Consider the following 21,280-nt stretch of genomic DNA (forward strand, 5'->3'; position numbering starts at 1 on the left):
ATCCACCTCTGTTTTCTCTCCACCTTTCCATTTTTTAACTGCTGAAAGCCAGCTCTATCCTCACAACTGAAATTACCTTTTTGGTCATTGACAAACACTTTCATTCTGCCAGAAGAAATGTGTGTGTGTGTGGGGGGGGGGGGGGGGTCGTGAATCTCTCTTAAAGGCATCTGATGCTTTCAAGCATCCATTTCTTGAATCCTTCTCCTCGATGATACTTTCCTGATTCTTCTGTCTCCTATCCACATTTTCTTTTCCTGTTGGGCCCCCAGTCTGGCTCTAGATTTTTTCCTCAATCTTCTCTTTTCTATGTTTTCTCTTGTTAAGTTCATTCTTTCTCTCAGCTTCACCTCTTACTCTGCTGTAGATGACTCCCCCAAACATAAATCATTTTTTTTAAAGACTTTATTTATTTGAAAGAGAGAGAGCACAAGCAGGGGGAGTGGCAGGCAGAGAGAGAGGGAGAAGCAGGCCCCCCCACCGAGCAGGAAGCCCGATGCGGGACTCAATCCCAGGACCCTGGGATCATGACCTGAGCTGAAGGCAGATGCTTAATGACTGAGCCACCCAGGCACCCCCCCCCAAAAAAATACAAATCTAGTGCTGTTTCATCTCTTCTGTGCTCCAGCTTATGTTTCCAACTGCCACATCCAACTGACATCCACACTTCAATGACCCACACTTCATCACAAATTCAAAATCTCCAATTTTGCCTACCCTAATCTCCTTTCTCTTCTCAGTGATTCCATCTCGGTTAAAGCTCCGTTCTTTCTGACACATAGAAATACAAATGAAGTGGTCATGACTGACCTCTCTCTTTCTTCTACCTCTTATACCCAGTCGGTCACATATGTCATGTCCCCCAAGAAAACAGGCTTCCGTTCCCCTGCCAACAGCCAGCCTGGCTCCAGCACTTGCCCGGCTGTTCACCAGAGTGACAGGTCCTCAGCCTCCCCCTCTTCCTCCTGCCTCTCCCACACCTGTTCTCCACACTCTTGCCCTGGCTAAGGTGGGCCGTCACATTCCACCTCCAAACCTGCTGCCCGTTCTCAACTCTATGCCTGGTGACTCCTAACCCCCTCCCTCTATCACCTCTGTAATGAATGTATTAAATCCTCCAATCAGTAATGACTGCCTTCCACCCACTGGGCACTCAGGCTATGGCAGTGCAGTAAAATGAGCAGACTGGGTGGGTCCCAGCCCACCTGGGGCTGTGATTTCCTGAGCAAGTGAGCTCACTCCCCTGCCTCACCCACCCCCCGCCTTTAAAAGGCCAGCTTCTCTCACCTCCTCCTCAAAGCTGCCTTCAGCCTCTTCAACCCACAGGGATGAATCCCTTTTCAGAATTCCTACTGGTCTTGTTGTGAATATCCCTTCAGCTAGTCTCTGATCCTTTCATGTACATTAGTCTTTTTTTTTTTTAAAGATTTTATTTATTCATTTGAGAGAGACAGAGAGAGCACAAGCAGGGGGAGAGGGAGAAGCAGACTTCCCGCTAAGCTGGGCACCGGATGTGGGAGGCCAGGCTCCATCCCAGGACCTGGAGACCATGACCCGAGCCGAAGGCAGAGGCTCAACCATCTGAACCACCCAGGCGCCCCTGTACATTAGTCTTAACCCCTTACCTGGATTGTAGTATCTTTGAGATCCACTCTTTTTTATTTGCTGTGCTATCTCTGATATTGGGCGTGCATTGTCATTGTTGTAGTGGTTTTCACAATAATTACTACTAGTCTGCAATTATATGTAATTAAGCTATAATCAGAATAATACAATGAACCTGGCAGGGCATGCAGAGCTTTGCATGCATTTGCTTATCTAACGAGTGGCTATTCCATATGTACTTAATTGACTTAAGTTTTTGACTCCGTGTCCCCCAGCTGTGGGTCTCAGGAAAGTCACTTCTCTCTGAGACTCAGTTTCTTCATCTGCAGTACTGGGAGCCGGATGTCTTTTTTTCTTTCTTTTTTTTCTTTTTTCCACACATCACTGGATGGATGCGTTTTTAAGATTCTTTCCCGTTCCAACCCTATGAATTCCATTTCACTGCACTCATTTCTAGGGAATCTTTACTGTGTACTCTGCCCAGATTTACTGCTTGGGGCAATATAAAGCAAACGTGGCACAGTCCCTGCCCTCCAAAATTTGTACCATCCATTGCAATAACAGGAAGCCAGGGGTATCTGAGGGGTAGAGAACAAGGGAGCTAATTACGTCACTAGGAGAAAGCGAGAGTTGATTCTAATTAAAAGCTTCCTGAAGGAGGAGAGATTTCCGTTCAGTTGAAACGAGGCAGTTGATGGAGTGGGAGTTCGGAGGCACCTCTTGGCAGAACTGGTGGGCAAAGCAGCTATTCAGTGATGAACCAGAACAAGGCTGCGTGTAGGACCAACCAGCCAGACATTTTGTTGTGTGCTAAATTTAACATGGTGACCACACTGATGTGGCTGCAAAATACAACAGGAGAATCTCAACTGTATCACAAAAGTATGTGGCTCTCAGAGGGGTGAGCCATTTGGATATCTGAGATGCATCCTCAGATTAAAACCATTTATTCTGGCATTCCCCACATGCGGAGGCTCACAAGCCATGGGGGAACAGCTGTTGCATTGATGATACATCTGGACTCCTGTCACAATCCGATACAATTCATTACCATTACAATGAGCTAATAATAGTGTTCAGTGCTAATATTTATGTCTCTCCTCATTGCAGAAGGAACTGAAGCAGTTTGCAAATATATTCACACACAAGAAGACAAAAATACAAGAGCTACAAAATGAGAAAACAAAAGTGAGGCCAGAGGAAAAGTTAAATGCCCCAAAGTTCTCAATACTGTACCAGACATAGGCTGTGTAACTGGGGCTCGGCATCGTAGCTACCACGCATTTCTTCCCCTCCGAAGAAAGTGTTTATTTTTATTATAATAATGTGGCGTCTTAGAGATTCCAAGCTTATCTTTGGAGATTTATCTTTGTTGATCTAAGAGATTTTGCATACAGGATAATGCTGGGTGCTTTCATTCATATTGACTGCTGTTCATTTATTTTAAAGATTTTATTTATTTGAGAGTGAGAGTGGGGGGGGCACAAGCAGAAGGAGGGTCAAAGGGAGAAGCAGACCCCCGCTGAGTGGGGAGCCCGACTGGGGTGGGGGCGCTCCATCCTGGGACCCCAGGATCATGACCTGAGCTGAAGGCAGCCGCCTAACCGACTGAGCCACCCAGGCGCCCCTTGAATACTGCTTAAATGAACGCATTAGAAGCAAAAGCTGAAAGCAAAACACCTGCCCGAGGCTTTTTGACTGAGTTTCTGTGGCTGTGGGGCTAAAGCACCAGTGATGTTACTGCGGGAAACTCCCGAATGCCCTCTAGTTATAAAACATAATTGTCATTATCTGCTTCCTTTTTTAGAAGAAGCTTCTCTCCCTGACGACACCCCTCCCCTATAAGCACTTTTGCCCCCAGCATACTTGTAGTAGTTTGTGCCGGCTGCTGGGAGCCACCAGGGACTTCCACGTGGGGCTGGGAGTGCGGGCTGCCAGCCCCCTGGCCCGGTGTGAGCGGGCTCTGCTTTCATTGACAGCCTGAAGCAGCAGGAGCGCTATGGCCAGCTGACCCTTGTCAACTCCACGGCGGCCGACACGGGCGAGTTCAGCTGCTGGGGGCAGCTCTGCCACGGCTACCTCTGCAGGAGGGACGAGACCAAATCAGGCTCCACCTACATCTTTTTCACAGGTAAACTGTTTGGGGGTATTGGTGGGAGCCTTCAGAATTCCGCACTTGGCCCCGAGTTCAAGGTTCTAAATATCTAATAATGACAATAAGAGCGCTCCCTGTTGGCCAGGCTCTGTCAGGTTATGTCAGTCATTTCGTGAAAGTCTCACAGGAACCCTCCAGAATCTTGGTCATTGTGCTCTCAGGACCCATGATGACCTCCTTTCTGGAGGCTTCCTAGTCAGAGGAGGCTTAGCCACAGGCCCCCTCACATTTGTTCTTAGGAGTACCGTGAGCTGAAGTTTTGGGGGGCAGGATTCCCAAAGGTTGTGGCCCAATGTGGCTTCAGCCCCATCCCTGTGCTAAGTGAGGTGCCTGAAAATGTGCAGGTCGGAGGGAAGCCTCTGAGCGGCGTCAGGTATGTTTCTGCCAGGTGAAACTTGCTCTTGGAGAAAGAGGCATTGCAAAATACCTTGCTGGTCTCCTTCCTCAGCAGAGCTGTCTACACTCTGAAGTTTGGAGCATGATGTTCTCTCCAACAGGTTCAGAGGCGAGGGACAGCTTTCAGGAATCTTAGAAATGCCACCCCCTGGTGCTGCCATTGGCCTTGGCATTGTGGGTGAAGCCAGAATGTTTTCTTCGAGTCTAGGCAGGGGCTTTCGTGAGCTTTGCCTACATCCTGAATCCCTCCAACCTTTCAGACCTGGCCACTATGACCCAGATGATCTTAGGCCCTGGCCATTAGTGAATGCTTTAGCAAAAATCTCATGTATTTTCCCTTCCTTCCCACATAGTTCCCTCCCACATAGCAAGAAGATGCGTGAGCAGAGTCTTTGAGATTTTGGAGTCACGTGTATCTCATTTCATTATCACCACACCCTCAGGAAATAAGTAGAAGCTACTTTACCATCTCTGTTTTAGAAATTATGATGCTGACACTGAGACTTGAAAGGGCAAGGTGACTTGTTCAGCGTTCCATGACTGGTAGTGGGGAGAAAGAGTCCACTCCTGTTTTTCTGGCCGAGGATCTAATGTTCTTACTGTCCTGATCCATTTCTAGGACAAGACGATGGGTAGCTTGATAAACAGGCAGAAAGACACTAGCTAGCATAACTGGTGTTGTCAGGAGAATTGCTAACAGTTGTTCACAGGTAATCCCTTGTGATCCTCATTCTGGAATGTGCTGCACAGAATTGCCCACGTGCCCTTAGCGCCTGTTATTCTGGACAAGAACTGATACCATATTTCAAATGGCAGATTGAAGATGTCTTGCCATGATTAGCACTGTCACATCTTCCTAAAATACTGGGTTTTGAGTTGAGACTTTGAACTGAAGACTTCTCTTGAGCAGAATGTCCCGTTAGGGTTAAGTGCTCTCTTTGAGTTTTGGAGCCAGGTCCTCATTCCTAATTTATGGGAAGCTCTCTAGTGAGTCACAGGAGGGCTAAACTATTTACTTCAACTTTAAAGAAACCTGGATCAAAAAGGGACATGACCTAATGTGTTGTATAATTTTCTCTTTTCTCAACGCCAAGCCAAGAGACCAGTTGGATTTTCAGTAAAGGGTTTAGCATTTATCTTTTCAGGCATGGGTGGGTTTGCAAAACCAAGATGAGCTGTTACGGAAGCTGAGCTTCCTGCTGCTGGCTCTGATTCTTTCAGAACATATGCTTCCCTGCTACCCACATAGAGGAACGTCTGGCATTCATTATGTTTGTATGTTTCCCAGAGTTTGATTGCAAACACTGTGAAGCCTCTTTTTGACTGTTGTTAATTTGTGCAATTTTTGATTAAGCAACTGCTACATATGTAATCTTTATGGGGGAGCGCTATCAGAGGGTTTTTTTCCCTAACATTTTACTGAAGTATGATATATACAAAGAAAACTACACAAATTATTATTATACACCTCAATAACTTATCCTCAAATGAATATACGCATGTAACTACCACCCAGGTCAAGGAGGAGAACGTTATCAGCTTTCTCATAGCAAAAGCTTGGGCACCAATTATATGTGGTAAAACCACATTAATGAACACTTTACTAAATATGGAATTTGTTGACATTTGGATTTTAATTTATAGCCTATTTAGGGTTTTTTTTTTTGGAAATCTGAATTTCCATGTGTTTAGTTTTCTTAAAGTAATGCTTGCCATCTACTTGAGTAGAGACACAACATGTCTGCACAACACTAGAGTAGAGACACAAACATGTCTGCAGGGGTCATATGTAATCTAAAATTTTTTAAATGAACTTCAGCGAAGTATTTTTGTTGTTGGTAGATCGGATCTACTAATTACAAATATGTTTTTTCAGTTTGTAAAAGCAACTGGTGTGGTCACTTCTTTCAAAGACTGTTTTATAGTACAAGAAGTAAGACCACATTTTTGTGTTCTGGAATTTGGGTTGTTCACTTATTCTACTGGCTTTGTTTATTGGTTCAGTTTCTTCTACAAAACCTTTAAACAAGAGTTGCTTCTAAATCTTACAATCAGAAGTTTTCCTTAAAGGCTTTTGCTCAAAAGCTATCTTTACTATTCCAGGTTCTTCTCTCTACAAATAGGGATGTGGAGGCACAGAGATTAAGTTGACACATCCAAAGCCATATAGACTTAACTCTGTGTGAACATGTGGGTTTTAGATACAACATTGACCAAGGTGCCCCTTAACTAAGCCTGGGAAGGTCAATTTATCATGAAGGTGGCACAAATCCCCCAGCATGATAGAAAGCCTTGGAAAAGCTGGAGACTCACTGAGCCATGACATATTCCCTCTTTATCTCAGAGCCAGGGAAAGACCTCCATGTCAGTGAACTTGGCACTCATAGCCAAAGAACTCTTGGCCCATGAAGACACTTGATGTTGTGTCTAGGAATTCTGTCCCCACCCTAAAATATCATATGACTGTGGCACAAAGAGGGCTTAGTGAAGGAGAAAGCCAAGAATAATTATTTGTTTCAGGAACATGGTGCGGAAAACATGGGAAACAATTTAACAATTGTTGGAGTATGATTAAGTTCAAAGATTTCTCTTAGCAATTACCGTAATATTCCCTCACAGAATCATCGAGAAAACAGGATTTAATGTGCTATGCCAAAAACAAAACCCTAACCCACAGTCCCTTGACTGTCCTGAGGAATGAATGTATGGGCAAGCCAGTCCTTGTTTCTCTCATTTCTGTAAGATCAAATGCCATCATGTAGAACTTAAAGTACAGGGAAAGTGATTGCAGGGCAAACAGGAGGATATAAGACACTGACTGAATTCCCTAGCCTAGTGTTAGACAAGCAGAGCTCAGAACCTGCGACTAGTGGCTTCCTTGTCTGTTCTTACTGAATTCTCTTTCCACTCACCTTGGCAGGAACGAGGTTCTCTGGGCTGCGAGTAAGGCAGGTGAGGGTGCCGGCATCCTCGCTGGGCTGGGCCTCTCAGAGGCTCTGCTGTGTTGGGGAACCGTTCCCAATGGGCAGTTACAAGCATAGGCTTTGGGGCTAACTTCTCCAGAGACACAGATGGTTCACAGGTGGTAAAATTGCTCTTAACATAAGGAAATCAGTCTCCTTCCCTGCTTCCTCAGTGGGCTAATTCATGGGCCTGATTTACCTAATACCTTTCTGTTTCCTTTAAGGAGATGGGAAGTGAAATCTTTTTTACAAAAAAAGGAAAAGCAGTAGAAACTAGCTTTTTCTATGCATAAGGACTTAGTATCTGAGTATATTGCCAGTTCCCTCTCTGTGCCCCGAATGTAAAAATCCTTAAAGCACTCTTACCTTATTTCTCGAGAATAAATAGACCTCTATCTCTCCCTTTGCAGAGAAAGGAGAACTCTTTGTACCTTCTCCCAGTTATTTCGATGTTGTCTACCTGAACCCAGACAGACAGGCTGTGGTTCCTTGTCGAGTGACTGTCCTGTCGGCCAAAGTCACCCTCCACAGGGAGTTCCCTGCCAAGGAAATCCCCGCTAATGGAACAGACATTGTTTATGATGTGAAGAGAGGCTTTGTGTATCTGCAACCTCATTCTGACCACCAGGGGGTGGTCTACTGCAAGGCGGAGGCTGGCGGCAAGTCTCAGATCTCAGTCAAGTACCAACTGCTCTACGTGGAAGGTAAGCCCGCTCCTACCGCTGCCTAGAGTTTAATCTCTTCCAGCTAGTCAGGATCAGGTACTGATGTTCCCAGCTATGGATGGAAATTAGGAGGCACAGACTGCTGTTCTTAAAGGCTCCTTTACTGTACCGCCATTTCTAGAATTGCCCGTGACATGACCCAACCCCTCTTGACTCCCTTCATCCACTGCTCACCCTGGTACTACCTCTGTGGGATGGATCAGCAATTCTCCAGTGTTTTCCTCTCTGAGGAGAGCATCCTCTTTGTTGTAACCAAAATCCGTGGTCTCCTAAGAGCACCATCCTTCCCTAACTCAAGGTCAGGTTCTTCTTGTGCCCATTCTTACTTCCTCACCCTCATCCTTTCATCCTCTGTGAAGAACCTCTGCTCCTCTGAGCATCGTGGCACCACCAGCTTTTCCTTCTCCTTTCCAGTCACTCTCCTTGTTGGCTCATTGTCCTCCTTGTCTCTTCACTCTCTGGATGACGTCAGTATCTACTTGGAGTTCATCAGGCCAGGTTCACTGACCACTTCGTCCCTTCTACCTCAGGCACCACCCCCCTCAGCTGCAACTTCAGCCTGTCTTCAGCTACAGCGGCTCCAACTTGAGAATCACTCACTGAATCAGACGTCCAACTCCACGCACAGCCTCAGCCCCGCTCAGACTGTTGCTTAGTGTTCGGTGACTCCTCTATGCCCATCCTCACCTCCACCCTCCTCCCCACGTTCTCCAGTGCCCTCCTTCCCTCCCCGCCCACCCAGCTGGGGGTCCAGGGCTCAACATTGCTATGCTCCCTGTTGGTACCCTCAACTCCTTGCCCCTCGCCTGTTCTCCCACTGTCCAGGGAAATGCCACCCTAGAGAACATGACTATCTATACGCTTTCTCCATGATGAGAGCTACTGGAAAATCCCATGGATGGGTAAATTCAGTCTCTTCCAGTTGACTCACTTCCCACTTCTTGACACAATTGATGTATGCTCAAATCTCTCCACTAAAATGGAACTATTTTTTAATGTGAATCAAATGTCTCTGCGAGTATTTTAGTGAGGAGTTTCAATTCAGTGGATTCATATATGAAATACTTTTTTCTTCACTTCCTTCAACTCTGCCATGTTGAAACCCGCTTTCCTAAGGGTAGTGAGGTCCATTAATGATATCTCAGTCTACTCTACATCCAACAGGCACTTGGGGTTAGTAAGACAGTCTCATTCCAGTCTCTAACACTGTTCATTTAACATAGTTAGCCCCACCCTTGACCTGAAGTGCTCTCCTGCTCTGTCCACCAGCATACCGGCAGCACTGGCGACTCCAGCATCGTGGAGTGGCATTTTGTAGTGGTGGAGGGAGACGGTCTACCTCCCCCACTCTCCCTGCTCTGGTGCTGGCTTTGGGGGAGAAGGGGAGAGGCTACAGCCCAGAGACAGTTGTTTCTTGGTAGTATTTACTGCCCTGGCTTATCATTGAACCCAATGGGACAGATGGTGGCTCCAACATCCTGCCATGGATGATAAGGAATTCACCCCTAAGCAGCCCCTGTGGTGCATTCGCCTGTATCAGATTCAACCCCATCCTCCTCTTGGACCCTCAGCTGAAGACCTCTGCTATTCACATGTACCTGCTTGCCCTGATCTGCAGTGTGGTCTTGGAAAGGATATAGCCCTTGACGTCTCCAAGTTCCTCTGTTCCCCCGGCTCTGGAGCATGTAAGAATGAGAAACTTACAGCAGGGACACAGTCTGGGTCTCCTGTCCCCCTGGCGGCCCCATATACCATCACTCCCAGCGCTCTCCAGCTGTGGGTTGGTGGCACAGGTGCAGCCAGCAAGCAGATCTCCTACCGCAGAATAACATGGTGTCCCTTCCTTAACAAGTGATTTTCTTGGGGCTCCCTCTCCTGACTTCCAGGACAGAAAGCCACCCCCCTCACCAGCCCCTCTAGGTGAGTGGAAGAAACGGTTCCTTTTCATGTACCATAGTCCTTCAATGGTAACTTTTCTCCCTCCAAGAACTCTTCTATGATTGGGGGGAGTGGTCGGGGGGAGGGGGGTGGGGAGAAGTCATTCTGCAATGCTGCTGCTTGAGCAGCCCTGCAGAGGCATGAGTGGCCGCACCAACAAACAGTTCTCCGAGATGAGAATTTGGACTCCCTGATGCCTCTTGTTCTCAGCCTGGGACTTACTCAGTAGACCACGGCCCCCAAGTAACACTGCTGCCAAGTAACTTTCAACCCTTCTTGACCATCCTTAGCCCTCGGCTAAGGTCTTCTCTTTCCCATCACAGCCAAATGCCCTGAAAGATGCTCCCCATTCCCTGTGTTTCCTTCCTTCCTACACGCTCATCTCTCCTCTCAGTGTCCCACCCAATCAGCTCTTGCTAAGGGCCTCGGGACTCGCACGCCATCAAATCCAGTGGACAAGTTTCTGTTTCGTCCTATTAGATTCTACCACACCTACGTGAAATGCCTCTTCCCTGGCTTCAAGTTTTCCTGCTTTTCCCCCACTTTCTCATTCCACTTTGTCAGCATTTTGCCTCTTCCAGCTTGTCAGTGGTGCAGGTCCCCTCTTTCTCATGCCTTGCTCTCCTCCTGGCCAGCCTCAGCCATACCCATGCTCTGCTTCCTATCTGCTCACTGCTAACTCCCAGGTGAGTATGTGTGGCCCAGACCCGGGAGTGCCGGCTTCAGGCGTCTGCCCGTCCACCTGATTATCTACACTTGGATGCCTCACGGGGCCTGCCTTGAACTCAGGTCTTCCTCCAGGGTCTGGTTCTTCGGCTTTCCCGGTCTCAGTGATGGTACTACCGGTCACCCCTGTGCCAGGCCAGGACTGGGAGTCACTCTGACAGCCCTCTCTCCTCCTTCTCACGCCTTTTCACCTTTTCCATCAAATCATTTTCACATCCTACACTTTTCGTGCCGTATTTCTCCCTGTCCTTAACGCAAGAGAGAAGTTCAAACTAGCATCTTCTCCTCCTGGTACTACTGCAACTCTCTTTTCAATTGATTTCCCCTTTTCTCTCTCCATCTTCCACACCATAGCTGATGATAATTACAATTAAAACCATTTAGTAGGCTGCCACTTTTCTTAGACCTCTAGTCGGAATCTTGCAGTGGACTCAAGGGCCTTGCCGGACCAGCCTCCGTCGTTCTCCCTGCCCTGCGGCCTGCCTGGCCTTCGTCCACCTCACGCCGGGGGCTCTGCACTCTGGGATTCCCGGGCTGTGGCTGCCTCCCTACTTCTTCCTCCATGCCCGTTAAGCTCACCCTTCAGATTTGAGTTCAAACAGTGTTCCCTCAAGCAAGGAAGCCTTTCTTGCTTTTCAGACTATTCTGAGCTTCTAGAACGTGCTGGGCTTCTCCTTCACAGCTGCTAACACAACTGTTTTACATAAGCCCTACAATGACTTGCTTAGTGTCTGCCTCCTCCCAGACCACGAAGCGTAGTCCCCAAGGGCTCAGAGACCACGTCTGGGTTGTTGGCTGCTGTAGTCCCGGCTCCCAGTCCACTGCCTTGCTCAAGGCCGCCATGAGAATTCCTTGAGTGAACTGACCGCAGGGAAGCAACGTTTCTGCGGTGCTGCGAAGGGACTGCCAACAGATGTATTTGTGCCGTTCCTGCGAATGTCCTTTTCCTTCGATTCTGACATTCTCCTCTTCCCTCTGAGGAGACAGCCACACGCCGGCCTGTTCCTCTTCACCCCCTTCAGCTGCCCTCCTTCCAGTCTGCCCCTTCTCTACCTGTTGCTTGCTCTTTCCCCACGCACCTTCTCCTCCCCCAACTTTTTTATTCCCCTTCTTATTCCCAGAACTTTTAGCTCCTCTCCTCGTGTAAAGATAATGGCTGGGCCTGGGAGTCCTGGATGAGTTCCCCATTCTGGACCGTCAAGGTAGAGAGGAGGCTTCCAAGGACACCGGAAGTGGTGGGAGAGCCTAGGCCTGAAGCTGGCTGGGAAGCTGGAAGGCAGGCAGAAACGTTACAGCTTTGTTCAAAGAACAGAATATGTCTCAAGGTTTGTCTTCAAGGTCATACTCGTGGATGTCCATCTCACCTTCCCCATCTCCTGCTTCCTTCCAGTTCCTCGAGGCCCTCCGTCAACAACCATCTTGGCATCCTCAAACAAAGTGGGAAGTGGGGATGACATCAGTGTCCTCTGCACGGTCCTCGGGGAACCGGACGTTGAGGTGGAATTCAGGTGGATCTATCCAGGACAGAAGGTAAGGGCTGCGCCCCCATCCCAGCCAGCTCTCTCAGCTCACGGTTTTGTCCCCCATCCCCACCCCTACGTGAAGAGATCCGAACTTAAGTGTAACAAAGGCGGGGAACTATGGTACGGGCCCGGGCTTTACTAGTTTTTTTTTTTTTTTTTTTTTTTTTTTTGTTATGTTAATCACCATATATTACATCATTTGTTTTGGTGTAGTGTTCCATGATTCATTGTTTGTTCATTACTAGTTTTCTAAGACATTTCAGTATAGTTACAAGTGGCGTTTTTAAAAGACAGAAAAAGAAGTGGTTTCCGTTAGGCAGTTCAGCATACCCTCGACATAGGTTATTTTTCTTTGTAACCCTTAAGCAGGGATGAGACCTGGAAGGGAAAGGAGGGAGCCTCCCTCCTTCTCCACCCCCAATTCTGGGTCAATTGGAGGCCACTTGGTTTCCAGCAGTACAAGCTCTGCCCTGTGGTGAGGACATCCACCATGTGGGCATATAAACCTAGGGCCTGGCAAAAGTGCTGTGAGGCCAGAGATTATTTTAAAATAGACTTTCCATAAGAGCAACAACCTCACATTTAGCCCCCGTGCCTGTTTTGCTCACTAAAATAAACAGCTTTGCCACCACCATGGAATAATCCCTTCCTTGCCAGAAGAGATTTGGCCTCCTAAGACATACACAGCCCATAAGCCAGAAGTGTATTGGCTACTCTGGTTGGTGGAAAATAACTCTACCTGGAGAAAAGTAGTTTCCTGGGACTAGGTATGTGTTATCAAGAAGTGCTGTCACACTTTGAAGACATCAGTGATCTGCAAGTTTTTTTTGTTTTGCTTTGTTTTTACGAGCAGAAAGGGTATTTTTTTAATACTGGTAATATTACAGTTACGTTAAACTAATCCAGAACACACTACATTCTTATCACCAAAGTTGGATGAAGCATCTTAAAAGTGACCCTCTCACTTTCTAGAAATAGGGAGTTATGTCATCTAGGGCATCATGTTATCCATCCTCGGGGTACAACTTTTCTCCCCACTGGAGTCTTTTGGCATATTTGACTATTTCTACTTCTCCCTCCCCCAAATCTGACCAATGAGAAGCCTTTAAATTCTGTGACCAAAAACTACTGAGTGAGCAATGTGAAGAGTGGAAATTTTTATCCATGTTTTTTGCCTAATACCAGTTCCACATTCTTGGAGTTCCAAAAGAATAAATTTTATATTAAGTAGCCACTTACTGAAGAGCAGAAAGAGCGTGCCAAATGGTATAATGTTTATACAGCATAAAAGCTCCCCTGTGCTCTGCGTACCAAATAGTCTTTTATAAGTATGTATTTTGCACTTTGAAAGCGACACCCCATGGTGTTGGGTGAATGGGAGTTGTTTGTAGCAGCTTGTTGCTGTGCTTCAGTGCATGGGGGTGTCGTTCAACAGGAAGAAAGGCCCGTGACAATTCAAGACAGTTGGAGGCTGATCCACAGAGGACTGGGGCATACCACAAGAATCTCCCAGAGCATCATGACAATCGAAGACTTTGAGACCACTGATGTAGGATATTATATTTGCACTGCTCAGAATCTCCAAGGGGCGACTACAGTTGCTACCACTGTTGAGTTTTCCTGACTTGGCAAATGAAGTATAATGAACTGATGGAAAGTTCATTTGTGTCCATGACCCGCTTTGGGGTTCTTTTGACTAATGCTTTGCCCGAGGCTGATGTCAAGTGCCAAACCCCACCCCCTGCCCTGTGAGTCAGACCCAGACATCCAAACTAAAAGGAAGTCATCCGCTCTAATAATAGAAGTGTTAACTCCTCGAACAGAGAGCATGTATTTTGATTGCTTACCTATCTACATGCATTTCTATTTTATAATTAAAAAGAGCATCGATATTAACTTTATAGCCTCGTTTCTATTAAATGAGCAAGTTTTTGTAAAAAATACAAAATGAGCTAAGTGTTCATTTTTTAGGTTGAAGTACATCCAGAGGGACTTGTTGGCAGCAATGTTTGGGGTCACTACCCAAGATTCTATTTGATATCACAACTACAACACATGAGGATCTAAAGAGAGTAATACATGGTTCAACTCTATCTACAATACAAAGGTATCAAAAAATTAAATTACATAAACTTGCCTTTTTAAGCTGCTGCACTCAAAGTCCTATGATGAGTCATTCTAGAGTAGGTGTTTTTAAAAATTTAACTTTCAATATAACCTAGATTTCCAGATCAAGGAAGACTCAACTTCATTTAGGCTTTTTTACCATCTTTAAAAATATTTAGACTTAAGCTGTTCCCAGTTTACCTTATTAAATAGCAGAAATTGTTCAAATCAGTCAAAATGTCTCCAACACACATAGCTGGGAATTCAGAGAAGCTTACCTGTAAGTCCAGCTCTCAGAGCCTGATTTCAGCCTGTGACTAATTCTGTTGTTGCGTTGGAAGATCCTGGGGAGGAGACAGATGGTCACCTGGGTCTTGAGAAGGGCTAAAAACTGGGTGACACTTTGGAGGATGGAGTAGGTCAGAGGTTGCAATTCTTACACTGAATATTCCAGCATTATTTATTTGATTAAAGTAAAATACACTTTCCATCACTACAAACTGAGCGCAACTACAGTTTACACATCCATATTTTCATGACAAGCCAACATTTTGCATCCTACGTGAAAAACATTTGGTTTGAAAAAAAAAATCTTAGAGGTGTGTTTCATTTCCTATTTACTCTCCTGTTGCCTCCCATTCTCTGAAGAAAGACATTTTGTATTAATTGTGTAGAAGACTGATTTCCCCAGACACCTCAATTGTATGGAGGACAGCAAGGAACAGCACAAGATGCCCCACGCGTAGGAGATGGATGGCAAACCCAACTTTGGCTAATGGCATTGAAAACAACTCAGAAGGGCAAGCAGAGAGCTATTCCGGGAGGTGGCAGTGAACCCATATTCCCATTGATCAGAAGCAAACCTGGAAGGTTACATACATAATAAATTGTTGGAGGTTAAAGGCTTCGGACACAATCGCTAATCAAAACCACCATGCATCATGAAGATCAGTTTGCTATGTAGTGTACATGTCAATGAGGACTCGAATATCCACCTCTAGTATCCCGAATCCGTTCTTACACTATAGCGGTTACTTGTACAGCCACGGGACATTGGCGACACAGGTTAGTAAATACTGACGTGCAGGGAGATGGAGATGAAGCCACAGTTCTTCCTTCTACTTCCCCCTCAAAGTCTTAGAATGGGGGGAGGTAATAAGTTCTGAAAAGAAACTGAAACGCAGCTTGGAGGGAGCTGTGTATGCCCCATTTTCCGCTCATCGACTGACCGTTCTGCTCCTTTCTCAAGGACAGAAGGATTCCGCAAAGGGTACACGGAAACTGAGCATTCTCTTCCCCAAATGTTTGACTAAATACCACATCACTGCCTTAAACAGGCTGCTCCTATTCATCCGTAAGCACGGAACCCTACCTTACTCCGTTCTACTGGCTCATGACTTATTCTTCATTCTCTCTAGGGTTTCCCAAAATTTGCACTAGGAGATCCAGGCCTGGGTTTATTTGGAAAGTGGTTTTGGCACCTTGATGATGAGCTGGCTCTGGAAAAGCATATTCCTTGTCCCAGAGAAAAGTAGGTAGGAGGTAGGAGGCTTGCTTTTGTGGCTCTGGTGAGAGGTGGGGCAGTGGGGGATGGGTGAAGAGGAAGGGGGGAAATGAGGATAATGGGAGAGCAGATAGTTGCAATCTGTGGCAATAGCCCAGATCAAGGTAAAAATAAGGCAGAAGCAAATCCACTGGTACTGCCTTTTTTCTTTACGCAGATTTTTAGAAAAATTAGGGTTCTATATCTGCACACAGCCTGAGAAAATAGACTGTGTAGTATCATGTTAGGTTCACAGGGGGATGTTAAAAATCTACAGAAAAGAATCTAACTAGTTTCAACTGACGTTGCCAAACACCGGAAGACTGCCAACAAGTTCCTCCAGAAGGATACAGAGCTGTAGAGACATGGACGAGTCAAAGCCTTTCCTGTCATTACCACTCCCCACGGTCAAGGGCTGAGCTGAGTTGGTGGTCGAGAATCTTAATTCAAGCGACGATCATTCCTCCTCCTATGGCTTTTGCAGAAGTGCATATACTGACTATTATTTGATTAGTACGCACCCAGATATATGCAGCATTTGACTTTCAATACACAGCAAAGGAGGCATCAGACACGACACTCCGTGCATCCATTTCATTCATACATCCCCAATCAGACCAAAATAAAAATCACAAGAAGGTGTCTGTGGTGAAGAACATTATAAAGGTTATAAATCTTTATCTTAACAGGCCCCTGAGAGTTTTTTTCCCCTTATGCTTAGGTGAAAAAGGCAATGAACAAGACCCTCTTGTTCTTTAAGTGCTTTGTGCAACAGTGTCTGTGTAGATCCGTTCTGAGATCTTTGGGGAGGAGGCTCTTGGACGGGGTCCAAGTCTTCCTCCAGAGTTCCAGTCTCCTAAGGAGCCTCGGGGGTGGCGACTCTCCAGTTCCAGAGTGGTCATCACGCGTCCACTACCGTAGCGCTCGCGCCCATGAGCGTGGTTAGGGTCAGTCCCGCAGACCTGTACAAACGCTTTCAGTCTCCCAGCTTCCAGAAAGCGTCATCTGGGTGAGATGCTGGGGCTGGGGAAGGAGCCGGAGTTCCTCTGTGACTGGAAGGGGACAGCGGCGGATGTGGGGGACCTCTTGGGGCTGCACAAGTCCCCGTTGTGCAGCTTCCACAGCAGCTCCTCGTTCTCCATGGACAGTCTCTTGTTAACCTTGGACTCCTTCTCCAGTGACTCCTGCAGAACGGCCTGCTCGGTGGAGAGTTGCCTTGAGGACAAAAAAAGAGCCACAAACCACGTGGATCTGAGTTCAAAGGAACTTGAAAAAATGCTTACCATTTAAAATTTGAGCCCCCGAAACAATCCCTCTGGAACAAAAGGGAGTCCTGCCCAGGGCTGCGGCGCATGGGGGCCGGGCTGCTGCAGAAACGCTGGGAGTGTGAGCGTTAAGCCCAAGGAAAAGTACCTTTGGGGGTGAGTTCATAGATGGGTGGGTGACCCTACCACAGCTTTTCTCCATGTCTGATGACTGTCTTATGCTTGGGGCTGTTTCCTGTTGGGTCTTGTGCTGCTCCACCTCTGAAAGCATGCTCAGCGCGTCAGTACGCCAGGGACCACAGTGGTCCAACACCACTGGCTCCAATCCTATTGTCCGCGTTGTTGAACCACCCACCGCCCGCTGCAGTCCCATTTCACACTCCACATGGGTGGGGTGTGGTAAGAAAGTTAACACTCGTCATTCAAGGAAGGGAGGAGCTTAGGGAAAATAGGACCGTTTTTACCTTGAAATCGCCATGTGCTTGTCCATCCGAGCTTTTAATTCCTCATTCTCCTGCTGGAATCGCTTCAGTTTGTCAACCAACGTTGTGTTGTTGTCCACCTTGGTGTAAGCGAGCATGCCAACATTTATACATTAAAAAACAAAGCCCCTCTTTCCCTTAGGCACATTCCTGACACCAGCACACTTGGAGAGATTTAATTAAGGAAGGTTTAGTAGTATATCGAAATATCTGCACACAGGCATGCTGCAAAAAGAATCTAAAGCAGCAAAACAGTGCATCTGGATGTATAATTTTTACAAATGTCTGCCAGGCCACTGACGCACCCAGGGGTAATGGATTTGCTCCCGGGCACACTGTTTTAGAACTGCACCCCCCCCTCCAAGAACTGGTGCCCGAGGGCAACACGAATGCGTGTGTGTGTGTGTGTGTGTGTGTGTGTGTGTGTGTGTGTGTGTGTGTGTGTGTGTGTGTGTGTGTGTGTGTGTGTGTGTGTGTGCGTGCGCGCGCACACGCAGTTTCAAGGTGGTAAAATGACAACAGTGGCTAGCCTGCACCTCAGCTTCCTATAGTCAAATTCTGGAGAAAAAAATCCCCATGCTCGAAGAAAACTCATAGTAGTCCAACAGTTGACAATTCTTGGCCATGTCTACCATGGCCTTAAATGTGGTTTCCAGTTTCTCTGTAGCATTTACCTCAGGTGGCCACACGAAGCACCCATTCACCAAGCTCTGTGGAACACCAACTGAGAGAAGGAGCACTCACTACACAAAGCCTCCCTCCCCAGTTCAGTGGAAGATACATTTGTTCTCCTGCTGGAGAACTTTCAAGGAAAACAAATTGATCAGGGGAGAGATTCAAGGATAAAATCCCAGAAGACATTTAATCACTTAACATGATGAAGAGCTGATTACATCCCATTACTTTCTAAAGGTAAGATTTGATTACTTGCTGAGGTGGTGACATCACAGCTCTGTCAGAATTAATTCTAATCCCTGTCTCTGCAATGTATGACTAATCTACTCTGACTACGACTCTTGGTTGGGAGTCCTGTTGTTCTTAACATTTCTTATTATCCAGAAAGTGCTCAGGACAAGCCCGCCGGGTGGAAAAACTTTCCCAAAAATGAGACTGTAAGAAAAAGGGAGGCTTGGAATTTCCAGTAATTATAAAGGAGTTCGAAATAACACACGAGGTGGGGCAATCTGGAATGGAAGACTGGGCAGGGATTGGCCTGATAGTATTATCTCATCCAATGCCTCCTTTTATAGGAAACTAGCCCTTGTACAAAGCTTTCGTACTGAGAAAGCCTCCTTGCTTTCTACGAGTTTTATTTTCTACACAGGCTCTGAGCTTACGAATATAAGCATACCTCATTTTATTATATGTCACTTCCTTCTGCTTTGCAGATTTTTTTTTTAAATAAATTGAAGATCCGTGGCAACCCCATGTCAATCAAGTCTACTGGCACTATTTTTCCAATAGCATTTGTTCTCTTCAAGGTCTTTGACACATTTTGGTCATTCTGGGAATATTTCAGACTTTTTCAATATTATTACAATTGCTATGGTGACCTGTGATTAGTGATTACAACTCACTGGAAGCTCAGGTAGTTACTGTTGAATTAAGGTATGTGCATTGATTTTTTTTTAAGATATAATGCTATTGCACACTTAACAGACTTTTATATGCACTAGGAAACCAAAAAGTGCATTTGCCTCACTTTACTGCAATATTGGCATTGTGGTGGCCTGAAACCAAACCCACAATATCGTTCACTGAGGTATGCCTATAGATAAAGTAACCATGGGTTTACCTGTTATATCAACTCAATGCTAACTAATACCATGATACCTCTCGGGCATGGCAAGAAACAAAAATGTTTAGGGGTCAACAAAAATTACACTGTGTTGTTAATTTTACAGGAGAGCCTGTTCTCCATGTATATGGTATTTTGAAAAGTTTGGATGCAGGAATGGCACAGGGGGCAACAAATTATTAATAGGGTGATCTACATCAGCAATGACTGTGAGATTAGCTGAGTTATCAGGCTTGATGGAAGAGGAGGCCCTTTGGCAGGAACTGGTATCTATACTAGATAAACCGTAAGAATTCTTCTTTCCTTCCTTTAAAAGAAAAAAATCACAATCACAATTCAAAGTGCCCATATATCCAGATGGGGGCTTAGCCCTTACCTCCCTCCACAGTGAGGTAATGGTGTCTGTAGAAGAAAACTGAACCAAACCAAACACCAAAACCCAAACAAACAAAAAAAGCAAATAAAGAGTGGCCTCCAGGCTCCCTGTTGTCCAGAGCTGGTTGGGGCTCGAATGAGGCACTCGGTCACTCAACAACGAATCACTCATAACTGGGGGGACAAGGGACAGGCACAGTGAGGCAGCTGGTACAGTCAAGGGCAAAGTACAGCAATGGCTGGGATCACTTAAGCTGCCTTGCCAAACCCTGTCCGCTTGGTGAGACTCCGGCTCCCAGCAGCCATGCTCCACCCAAACGCAGACTTCTTGGTGAACTTGTCACTGGCCGACGTCGGGGCTCTGTCCTAGAGGCCACAAACTCCACCTCATTCATATTTTTCATAATGTTTGCATTTGTCCAACCAGATTAATTTTATGAGAGCATGACTCTTCCATCACATTCTAATTCATGAGAGAGATTAAGAATTTAGATAGCAAACTGAATTGCCCTAATGTGATTCATTTACATATTCAACTGTTTGGGGCATAAGACACCAACCCAGAGTTGGTGATATATTAAAGTACTGATTTTACATGATTTCAAAATTCTTCTTAGATGCATTAAGATTCACAGACCCTAAAACAGAAGCCTAATTTGTTTGTTGTGGCTTTTCCAAGGATCCAAATGCTGCTTTCTGTGTTCCTTGGGGGGAAAAAAAATGTTCCAGAAGGCAGCAATAAATGAGCCAGGAGCAAACCCACAGAAGAAAACGTAGCCTCTTGTTACCTTCTGCACATCTCTAAGCACCTTTAAGTAGCAGTTAAAACAACTCCACAGCTCTAGCTCAGAGCCGAGTTCCTATGCCACAGTCTTTGTTCTACTGGGTAAAACCCTAAAGAAACATACCAGTTTCTCCATTTTCATTAACTTGATGTCCTGCTGGTGGAGTTTCTCGTTCTTGATCTCCAACACGGCTTTCAGGCTTTCCAACTCTTGCTCCAGATACATGATCTGAGGGTTCTTCTGCAACAGACACAGCAGGACACAGCTCTGATTACTTAACCACACGTTGTTAAATTCTTAATAGAGTCTTTGATTAGATTTAGAAATTGGGCAAACAAGTAGCTGGAGACTTCTAACCTTCTCACAGTAGCTTCAGGGGAAGAGGTGGAAAAAAGGGTTAAGGGAACAGTAATCTCAAAGTCTTTGGTTATAAGAATGAAATAAGACATTTCATCTCTGAAAACAAACATTTCACTCATTTATCAGGAACTTAACAAAGGAAAATATTGGTCACACCAAATATTTTACTGGAAGAGGAAAAAAAAAAAAAACATTGCTTACAATACAAAACAACTCTGGCTAGAGATGAGGCCATTACAAGTCCTTTCCTGGTGTTTGGAGAGAGAAAAGGGAACTGTTCTCTGCCAACTAAGTCAGTAACTGACCAGGAATGAAAAGGCAGTGCATTTACAGGGCTCTCTGGAAAACCACCAAGTGACAATAATGTCCTGAGTCTTCGGGATTTTTATTATGAGGGGACTATACCGGGTTGTCCTGTACTTCTCTTTTATTCTATGACACCCGACTGCTATATGGCATATAGCACATGCACTAAAATTCTGTCTAAAATAAACACTACATGAGGGGAGACATCCTTTTAGAGCACACCCCCAGA

The 21,280-nt window shown here is 45.8% G+C and overlaps 2 protein-coding genes across 8 annotated transcripts in view; one reads left to right on the forward strand and one right to left on the reverse strand.

Annotated features, from left to right (window-relative positions):
* Positions 1–13,927, forward strand: part of PDGFRL (platelet derived growth factor receptor like) — a 67,020-nt gene extending 53,093 nt beyond the window's left edge. Inside the window, exons 3-6 of the mRNA XM_027598887.1 lie at positions 3,585–3,736; positions 7,530–7,823; positions 11,899–12,038; positions 13,467–13,927. Of these exons, the coding sequence (XP_027454688.1) occupies positions 3,585–3,736; positions 7,530–7,823; positions 11,899–12,038; positions 13,467–13,655 (775 nt within the window). The 3' untranslated portion in view covers positions 13,656–13,927. The remainder of the gene's footprint in view (positions 1–3,584; positions 3,737–7,529; positions 7,824–11,898; positions 12,039–13,466) is intronic.
* Positions 13,928–14,573: 646 nt separating this feature from the next.
* The window catches only part of MTUS1 (microtubule associated scaffold protein 1), a 166,624-nt gene continuing 159,917 nt past the window's right edge, over positions 14,574–21,280 (reverse strand). For 6 of the 7 annotated variants that reach the window (XM_027598755.2, XM_027598753.2, XM_027598754.2 and 3 more), the window contains 3 exons: positions 20,509–20,625; positions 17,410–17,507; positions 16,527–16,895 (listed from right to left, as the gene is read on the reverse strand). In XM_027598755.2, coding sequence (XP_027454556.2) covers positions 16,682–16,895; positions 17,410–17,507; positions 20,509–20,625 — 429 coding nt within the window. In that variant the 3' untranslated portion in view covers positions 16,527–16,681. Of the gene's footprint in view, positions 16,896–17,409; positions 17,508–20,508; positions 20,626–21,280 lie in introns of all 7 variants that reach the window. The other variant, XM_027598756.2, reaches the window with a different exon arrangement.

Source organism: Zalophus californianus, chromosome 2, assembly GCF_009762305.2.
Source record: "Zalophus californianus isolate mZalCal1 chromosome 2, mZalCal1.pri.v2, whole genome shotgun sequence".
NCBI classification, from domain to species: domain Eukaryota; kingdom Metazoa; phylum Chordata; class Mammalia; order Carnivora; family Otariidae; genus Zalophus; species Zalophus californianus.